This window comes from Entelurus aequoreus, linkage group LG06 (assembly GCF_033978785.1).
Source record: "Entelurus aequoreus isolate RoL-2023_Sb linkage group LG06, RoL_Eaeq_v1.1, whole genome shotgun sequence".
Classification (NCBI taxonomy): domain Eukaryota; kingdom Metazoa; phylum Chordata; class Actinopteri; order Syngnathiformes; family Syngnathidae; genus Entelurus; species Entelurus aequoreus.
Window position 1 is genome coordinate 59,945,022 of NC_084736.1, and position 10,318 is coordinate 59,955,339.

Below are 10,318 nucleotides of genomic sequence, written 5' to 3' on the forward strand. Positions count from 1 at the left end.
TTTCAACCGATACCGATATATACGGTCGTGGAATTAACACATTATTATGCCTAATTTTGTTGTGATGCCCTGCTGGATGCATTAAACAATGTAACAACTTCAACTCAAGTTATGGAAAAAAGTGCCAACATGGCACTGCCATATTTATTATTGAAGTCACAAAGTGCATTATTTTTTTTAACATGCCTCAAAACGTCAGCTTGGAATTTGGGACATGCTCTCCCTGAGATAATCCTGATACCCAATACAACTATACTATACTTTGACTTTCACAAAGTCTAAGTCTAAGAAAGTGCATTATTCTTTTTTTTTTTTTTAAAACATGCCTCAAAACAACAGCTACAAAAACAATGAAGACACACAGCTTTAGTCCAGAGCAGTGGTTCTTAACCTGGGTTCGATCGAACCCTAGGGGTTCGGTGAGTCGGGCTCAGGGGTTCGGCGGAGGTCAAAACACACCCGACTCATCCTGTAAATACAAACTTCTCCCTATCGACGTATTACGGATACGGCAACAGCAGACTGGTTTGCAGGTGTGTAATTTGTTGTGAGTTGATGCACTGTGTTGGTTTTGTAGTTTGAACAAGGTGATGTTCATGCACGGTTCATTTTGTGCACCAGTAAAAAAAACATGGTAACACTTTAGTATGGGGAACATATTCACCATTAGTTAGTTGCTTATTAACATGCAAATTAGTAACATATTGGCTCTTAACTAGTCATTATTAAGTACTTATTAATGCCTTATTCGGCATGGCCTTACTATAACCCTAACCCTATAACCCTAACCCTCTAACCCTAACCTTAACCAAATAACTCTAAATTAAGTCTTTATTACTTAGAATATGTTCCCCTAGTGTCCAAATAACTCTAAATTAAGCCTTTGTTACTTAAAATATGTTCCCCATACTAAAGTGTTACCAAAAACATATAAATTTGTCTTAAATTTGAAAAATATTATCGGACATCTCTACTAGAAATGATGGAAAGCGCCACTCTACAGAGCAACTGACCCCTTGGTCAAAGTTGGGAAACCTGGGGCCATATGAATCACCTTCCTACTGTATAATAAATTAAGATTTTTTAAAAAATGGTTGACATCTATCTCTTATGTTAAAAGGACTTGCTACAGACCATGTTCTCGGGACTGCGCCACAGGAGGTTCACCTCTGCTCCTACAGTACAAACTCCTCACTCTTCCCTCCGGCATACCAGCCAATCACAACGTGGTACGTTTGTCGGCTTTCTCGGAGTCAGGCGTCCTGCAAGAGAGCACGTCTTTTCTCATACTGGAGCAAGAATCCGAGGCCGGTCCAAGCGGCCGCATGTTTGGCATCAGGGACGAAGCAGGAAGGGGAATTATCTTCACACTGCAGCTTCTAGACCGACCGGGTCTAACGCGGCTCAAGGTGCAGGCCACAACCATTTCGCAGCAGGGTCGTGTGACCTATCGGAGTATTTTCATCATCTACATATCCATCTCGTCGTTTCCCTACTGATCATCCTAAGTGACTTTGCTCCATATAGGTCTTTTAAACCAAAGGCGGTTCCCCAGAACTCTGTCCGACAAAAAGGACTTGGTCAGTCAGTGAACACTCAGATGTGTTCCTATCTGTGACTGACTAAAACACAAAGAACTAAACATTTGTACTGAGAAGTGAATAGGTCCAAATATATTTTCCCCAAAAATTGAAAGTGCAATGCATCTATTATTTACCTGTAAGCCAGAGTTGTCAAACTCACGTTCATCATGGGGCCATATCGCAGCCCTCAGAAGTTAGTCCTTCCAGGATTTTGCAATGTTGCGATCGCACCAATTCACGCAAATTCAACCAATCTCTCGCAAGTTTGTCCAATCATCGACATTTTCACCAATCGAGTTTGTCCCAGCGGTGCTCGAACACAACGTCCAACCAATCAAATGCCTCCCTGGACAAATTGTTCCGCAACTTTTTGAAAATGCTGCAGCGAAAAACCCGTAGAACTCTGGAGGAACTGGCTATTACACAGTTACTTCTTCGCTTGTTTTGTTTGTTTACCAACAAAGTGATGGAAAACGTGCTTCGGATCAGAAGTCAAAAGTGTAAAAGTAGATATTTAAAGGGGAACTGCACTTTTTGGGGGGAATTTTGCCTATTGTTCACAATCATTATGAAAGACATGACGACGGATGGAATTTTTTTTTTAATGCATTCTAACTTGTAAATAAAAGCTCCATTAGAGCCACCAGGAGCACCTCGAATTCACCCATAAAATCCAATAAATAACCATTAAAAAACGCCAACAAACTTCCATTTACATTTTGTGTTTTGAATATTAACCATTATATTGTTATTGTTATTATAAGCGCTAACACAGACAAGCTATTTATAGCGGTCACCTCCATGTGTCTCTATGTTTGCATCATCGAATGGTCTGCTGCTTCCTCGCTTCCTTGATCCCTGCAAGTTTATTGTAGATCATAAATCATGCATCTCACCCGGACAGAAGAAGTCTGAGTAGGTGATCCGACAAGTTGGTACACTTCTTGACAGTCATTTAGGGCCCGGAACTGGCCAGGACGACACGAAAAGACGCTTTGTTCCCCCCCACCTCTTTTCTTCGTGAAGATGATGTCATCTGTCATCTTAATGACAGCAGACGTTGCACAGTAAGGGATGTTTTATTATGTTTGTTGGCTCTCATAAAATCTGCAGTGGGTAAATAATCAGTGATGATGAGGAAAATAAATAGCATATGTGATGCATTTTTTAAAATGAATGCTTAAAATGATCAAAATACGTAAATATTAAATGTTATTATAAATATATTCTTTACTACATTACATATATACTTACATTATGTATATAAAAGGTGTTTGGATGTTGTTTTAAGGGCTTTATAGACGGAATTGCACAGCTCCCATAGGCGCCATTGTAAGTGAACTTTTGATGGCATTTATTTTCGAATGCAAAAAAAATAATGTTACTGTTATTATAAGCGCTAACACAGACGAGCTATTTATAGCGGCGCCGTCATCACTTCCTTGTGTCCCTATGTTTGCCTCATCGAATGGTCTGCTGCTTCCTCGCTTCCTTGATCCCTGCAAAGTTTATTGTAGATCATAAATCATGCATCTCACCCGGACAGAAGAAGTCTGAGTAGGTAATCCGACAAGTTGGAACACTTCTTAAAGTGCCAATGATAGTCACACACACACTAGGTGTGGCAAAATTATTCTCTGCATTTGACCCATCACCCTTGATCACCCCCTGGGAGGTGAGGGGAGCAGTAAACAGCAGCGGTGGCCGCGCCCGGGAATCATTTTGGTGATTTAACCCCCAATTGACAGTCATATAGGGCCCGAAACTGGCGAGGATGACACGAAAATACGCTATGTCCCCCCCACCTCTTTTCTTCGTGAAGATAATGTCATCTGTCATCTTAATGACAGCAGACGTTGCACAGTAAGGGATGTTTTATTATGTTTGTTGGCTCTCATAAAATCTGCAGTGAGTAAATAATCAGTGATGATGAGGAAAATAAATAGCATATGTGATGCATTTTTTAAATTCATGCTTAAAATGATCAAAATACGTAAATATTAAATGTTATTATAAATATATCCCTTACTACATTACATATATACTTACATTATGTATATAAAAGGTGTTTGGGTGTTGTTTTAAGGGCTTTATAGGCGGAATTGCATTGTAAGTGAACTTTTGATGGCATTTATTTAATATTTCGAATGCAAAAAAAAACAAAAAATATCAATCGTCATGTCTTTCATAATGGTTGTGAATGATAGGGATCTGGTTGTGTGGTGGGATCTGAACTGAGGATGTCGTTGTGGCTTGTGCAGCCCTTTGAGACACTTGTGATTTAGGGCTATATAAATAAACATTGATTGATCATTGATTGATAGGCAAAATAAATTTAAAAAAAAGCCCCTTAAATTTCAGCTAGTGTAGAATTTAATTTGAAAAGGGTTTTCATGACAAAAAAAAAAACGTTGAACACCTTGTTGTAGCAAACAATATCGAGCTTAGAACTGCATTTAAATGGGTGAAAATGTTAATGCATGAATCAAAAATGATAAAATGCTGTTTTGACACACTATCTTTCCAGGTGATGAGTTTGACACCTGTGCTGTAAGCACTGAGATTTACAAACAAGCAGAATTTAACTCTCTTTCAGTGTTTAAGTGTGTTATTTTCCAGTGGAGAATGTTTAATGAGAGAAAACATATGCCCAAGTAGCCCTGAGAAATGTGTGTTTATTAGTAATAACAATGTTTCTCCAACATTTGCATACGTCTCCCATATTTAGTATTTATTTCAACTACTTGAGCCACCTGTTGTGTCCACGTGTTTTTGTACTCTTTGCATTTTTCTTAGAATGTAAATATGTTTTAAAGTGCCTCTCTGGATGTATCACAAACCTGAGTGGGCGTGATTCAACTGGTGCTGAAGTTCTACAAAGAACACCATTTTTACAGGCACTTCCTGGTCGTGTGGTGCGGATTAAAAAAAAAGCTTTTACGTTTCATGACATTTAACACGATACTGATGTGTGATCTTGTGGTGCTGATATACATAACAAGCGGAAAAAGGTTATCTTTTGTATTTTTTTAGTGAACAAAGTGCTGACCCTACAAATATTTTATTGTAAATTGTATGTTTGAGTATGTGCAGGAATAAAAAATACAACACTTTTTAAACTTTGTCATTCACCTCCTTTTGTTGCAATCAACTTTAGCAAGTAGAATTTCTGGGGGTTTTGGTGGCACCAGCAAATATTTCTTATTATGTCTTTAATATACAAAACCAGTGAAGTTGGCACGTTGTGTAAATGGTAAATAAAAACAGAATAGAATGATTTGAAAATCCTTTTCAACCTGTATTCAATTGAATAGACTGCAAAGACAAGACATTTAATGTTCGAACTGGAAAACTTTGTTATGTTTGCAAATATTAGCTAATTTGGTATTTGATGCCTGCAACATGTTTCAAAAAAGCTGGCACAAGTGGCAAAAAAGACTGAGAAAGTTGAGGAATGCTCATCAAACACTTATTTGGAACATCCCACTGGTGGACAGGCTAATTGGGAACAGGTGGGTGCCATGATTGGGTATAAAAGCAGCTTCCATGAAATGCTCAGTCATTCACAAACAAGGATGGGGCGAGGGTCACCACTTTGTGCAAAAATGCATGAGCAAATTGTTTAAGAACAACATTTCTCAACCCGCTATTGCAAGGAATTTAGGGATTTCACCATCTACGATCCGTAATATCATCAAAAGGTTCAGAGAATCTGAAGAATTCACTGCATGTAAGCTAAATAAACACTGAATGCCCGTGACCTTCGATCCCTCAGGCGGCACTGCATCAAAAAGCGACATCAGTGTGTAAAGGATATCACCACATGGTTTCAGGAACACTTCAGAAAACCACTGTCAGTAACTACAATTTGTCGCTACATCTGTGAGTGCAAGTTAAAACTCTACTATGCAAAAAGGAAAGCCATTTATCAACAACACCCATCCTCTAAGATGGACTGATGCAAAGTGGAAAAGTGTTCTGTGGTCTGATGAGTCCACATTTCACATTGTTTTTGGAAATTGTGGATGTCGTGTCCTCCATAACAAAGAGGAAAAGAACCATCCGGATTGTTCTAGGTGCAAAGTTCAAAAGCCAGCATCTGTGATGGTATGGGGGTGTATTAGTGCCCAAGGCATGGGTAACTTACACATCTGTGAAGGCACCATTAATGCTGAAAGGTACATACAGGTTTTGGAGCAACATATGTTGCCATCCAAGCAACGTTATCACGGACGCCCCTGCTTATTTCAGCAAGACAATGCCAAGCCACGTGTTACAACAGCGTGGCTTCATAGTAAAAGAGTGCGGGTACTAGACTGGCCTGCCTGTAGTCCAGACCTGTCTCCCATTGAAAATGTGTGGGGCAATATGAAGCCTAAAATACCACAACGGAGCTGTGGAAATGAACAACTTAATGATTATTTGCAAAAAAAAAAAAAAAGTTTTTCAGTTGGAACATTAAATATATTGTGTTGCAGTCTATTCAATTGAATATAAGTTGAAAAGGATTTGCAAATCATTGTATTCTGTTTTTATTTACCATTTACACAACGTGCCATCTTCACTGGTTTTGGGTTCTTGTACATTCAATTGACCTCTCGTGGATGAGACGCTAACTATTAAAAAAAACGCTCATTCAAACATCTGTTTTCGAAAGTCAATGTGGAAACATTTGGTGTTGGTTTAAAGATGAAGTGCTGGACATCCAGATCAGAAGCAGCTTTGTGTTCGGAGGAGAAGAGCCGAACGCACGGGAATCAACAAAGGTGCTCGGATGTCGTCTGGCTACCGAGAGAAGAAGGGAGGTAAGAAAGACGTCAGCCACATTTGGCCGCTTTATCAGGTCAACGATCGGTATCTGGAAAAGTAATAAGACACAACTATTTTCAAGAAGGCCGGTCTCCAAGAGGCTTTTGTACACACATGCAAGGAGGTGAACAACTTAGGTCATGGAATATTTGTGCCCAATGTGAACATTCTATCACACTTTTCCAGCTGATATATACGTTTTTCCGACATTTATATAATGTTTCTTAAGGTATGCATATTGAAATTTTACATCAACACCAATACTCATCAGTATCGGTACTAAATATTTGGTGTTAAAAAAAAAAAAGTGGTGGGCAGTAAAGTCCGTCCTTTAAAACTGTGAGTATCATTTTTCCGGCCAACATCTGTGCTGCGATTGTACAGTTGTGTGTATTCATGTGATTCTGCTATGGTGAGAAATAATTGATTTGTGTGGCTTCTAAAAAGACCATTACCAGGAAATGGACATAACAGGAGAGCCCAACTTTGAAATCACAATGGATATTTATAAAATGGAGAAGATAACGGTGTGGGGGGGGGGCGTGGCCTGCAGACCTGCAGCGAAGCGGGATGTGCCAGGACCGGCTTTTATACAAATGGGATCCATTACCTCCCTGCTTGGCACTCAGCATCAAAGGTTGGAATTGGGGGTTGAATCACCAAACATTATTCCTGGGCGCGGCCACCGCTGCTGCTCACTGCTCCCCTCACCTCCCTGGGGGTGATCAAGGGTGATGGGTCAAATGCAGAGAATAATTTCGCCACACATAGTGTGTGTGTGACAATCCTGGGTACTTTAACTTTAACTTTTTTACCTGGATATAGACCAGGCCTGGGCAATTATTTTGACTGGGGGCGCCAAATTTTGAGAAAAAAATGTGTCTGGGTGCCGGTATATCTATTTTTAGGAACACTAATACAAAACCTCACAATAATGTCTGATTGAATGCTAAAAACGTTTTGGCAAACCGCCTTAAAAAACGGAATGGAATTTGACGTTTTTTTTACTGAATGCGACACCCAGAATGTACATGAAAATAAAGAATGTGGGATTTACAATATTAACTATGAACGATAAAACACTGAATATTGACAACATCGATCGACATATTTTACAATCAAGCGAAACGCAACAAAAATGCAACAAAATATGAACACGAAGGGTAAAAAGAAAACCCACCTACGATCTGATACATCTGATATGTCACTAAGTTTTAGAACTTTGTTGTAAAAATCTCTGTGGAGGTTGCCCCCCCAGTGGGTTATTTGGACCACCACACACCGACATGAGAGCCCGGTTCAGGTTCACAGTATGTATTTATTCTTCCTCAATACAGTCTCTGTGTTGCTTTTCAGCAAGTGTTTGTTTGTGTCCGTCACGCTCGTGCTCTCACTCCAGCTTCCCTCCAGCTCCAATCCCATCTCTCCTCCTGGCTGCTGCTTATAACAGAGCGACAGGTGATTAGATAACAAGGCCCAGGTGGGCCATCTACTCACCTGTCGCTGATTTAGAGGCCGGTCCTGGCACACCCCGCTTCACTGCAGGCCCGCAGGCCACGCCCCCCTCCACAATTTACTTACGCGTCTGTCCCTGACACCCGCATTTCAGGCTGGCCGCTCTGGAAACACTCTGTGGAAACGCTCCCCACCCACACTGCTTGGTGCCTGGTCTGAGCTGCTGTGACTTAGATTTCCATAGTAACTAAATAGGTTACCATAGTAACTAGTATATCATGCAAAAGCGCAGATTCCAACCATTGGAATACTTTGTATAGTTGAAGACTTACGGTCATTTGGCATTCATAATGGCAGCTATAGTTTACATCTTAAAGATCTAAAAACAATGATTTGGGAATATCCGGCGGGCCAGATTGAATAGCTGAACGGGCCTTAATTTGTCCAGGTCTAATAGAGACTGAAAGTAAAGGGTCGTGAAACATCACACACATGCGTTAAGACCCTGGGATTGACGTGCCAAGGATGCAGAGGGTCTGCTATCTTGGGGAAGTGTGAGGAAGTCGTGATAGACGGGACAATGGTGGCCATGTTGGGGGTTAATGTCCTGGTCAACAACAGGACCCTAAAACACAATGTAGGAGAGACGAGGCACCGTCTGTTTCCTAATCGATATGACGACGTTGCAGGGTCTAATTTGCAGACAATGGGTTGATGACATCACACCTGGCTCCTCACAGGAACTGCAGTCCTGTTGGGATGCTTTTTGAAAAAAGTGCCCTTTATTCAACTTGCTTGTATCACTGCTTTCTACAAAACCAGTGAAGTTGGCACGATGTGTAAATTGTAAATAAAAACAAAATAGAATGATTGGCTAATCCTTTTCAACTTATATTCAATTGAATAGACTGAAAAGACAAGATATTTAATGTTCGAACTGAAAAACGTCATTTTTTTTCAGGTGGAATTCTTTCCCATTCTTGCTTGATGTACAGCTTAAAGGCCTACTGAAATTAGATTTTCTTATTTAAACGGGGATAGCAGGTCCATTCTATGTGTCATACTTGATCATTTCGCGATATTGCCATGTTTTTGCTGAAAGGATTTAGTAGAGAACATCGACGATAAAGTTCGCAATTTTCGGTCACTGATAAAAAAAGCCTTGCCTGTACCGTGACGTCACAGGTTGTGGAGCGCCTCACATCTGCACATTGTTTACAATCATGGCCACCAGCAGCGAGAGCGATTCGGACCGAGAAAGCGACGATTACCCCATTAATTTGAGCGAGGATGAAAGATTTGTGGATGAAGAAAGTGAGAGTGAAGGACTAGAGGGCAGTGGAAGCGATTCAGATAGGGAAGATGCTGTGAGAGCCGGGGGTGACCTGATATTCAGCTGGGAATGACTAAAACAGTAAATAAACACAAGACATATATATACTCTATTAGCCACAACACAACCAGGCTTGTATTTAATATGCCACAAATTAATCCGCATAACAAACACCTCCCCCCTCCCGACCATATAACCCGCCAATACAACTCAAACACCCGCACAACACACTCAATCCCACAGCCCAAAGTACCGTTCACCTCCGCAAAGTTCATACAGCACATATATTTCCCCAAAGTTACGTACGTGACATGCACATAGCGGCACGCACGTACGGGCAAGCGATCAAATGTTTGGAAGCCGCAGCTGCGTACTCACGGTAGCGCGTACCCAACTCAAAGTCCTCCTGGTAAGAGTCTCTGTTGTGTTGTGTTTGTGTTGCTGCAGCCGTCCGCTAATACACCGCTTCCCACCTACAGCTTTCTTCTTTGCTGTCTTCATTGTTCATTAAACAAATTGCAAAAGATGCACCAACACAGATGTCCAGAATACTGTGGAATTTTGCGATGAAAAAAGACGACTTAATAGCTGGCCACAATGCTGTCCCAAAATGTCCACAACAATCCGTGACGTCACGCGCAAACGTCATCCTACCGAGACGTTTTCAGCAGGATATTTTGCGGGAAATTTAAAATTGCACTTTACTAATCTAACCCGGCCGTATTGGCATGTGTTGCAAGGTTAAGATTTAATCATATATATATAAACTATCAGACTACGTGGTCGGTAGAAGTGGGTTTCAGTAGGCCTTTAAGTTGGTCAACAGTCCGGGGGTCTCCGTTGTGGTATTTTAGGCTTCATATTGCGCCACACATTTTCAATGGGGGAAAGGTCTGGACTACAGGCAGGCCAGTTTCGCACCCGCACTCATTTACTATGAAGCCACGTTGATGTAACATGTGGCTTGGCATTGTCTTGCTGAAATAAGCAGGGGCGTCCATGATAACGTTGCTTGGATGGCAACATATGTTGCTCCAAAACCTGTATGATGTGTAAGTTACCCATGTCTTGGGCACTAATACACCCCCATACCATCACAGATGCTGGCTTTTCAACTTCGCGCCTATAACAATCCGAA

At 40.9% G+C, this 10,318-nt stretch overlaps 1 protein-coding gene across 1 annotated transcript in view; it reads left to right on the plus strand.

Annotated features, from left to right (window-relative positions):
* hmcn2 (hemicentin 2) overlaps window positions 1–4,680 on the plus strand; it is a 185,769-nt gene extending 181,089 nt beyond the window's left edge. Inside the window, exon 81 of the mRNA XM_062051110.1 lies at window positions 1,121–4,680. Coding sequence (XP_061907094.1) covers window positions 1,121–1,499 — 379 coding nt within the window. The 3' untranslated portion in view covers window positions 1,500–4,680. The remainder of the gene's footprint in view (window positions 1–1,120) is intronic.
* Window positions 4,681–10,318: the final 5,638 nt, after the last annotated feature.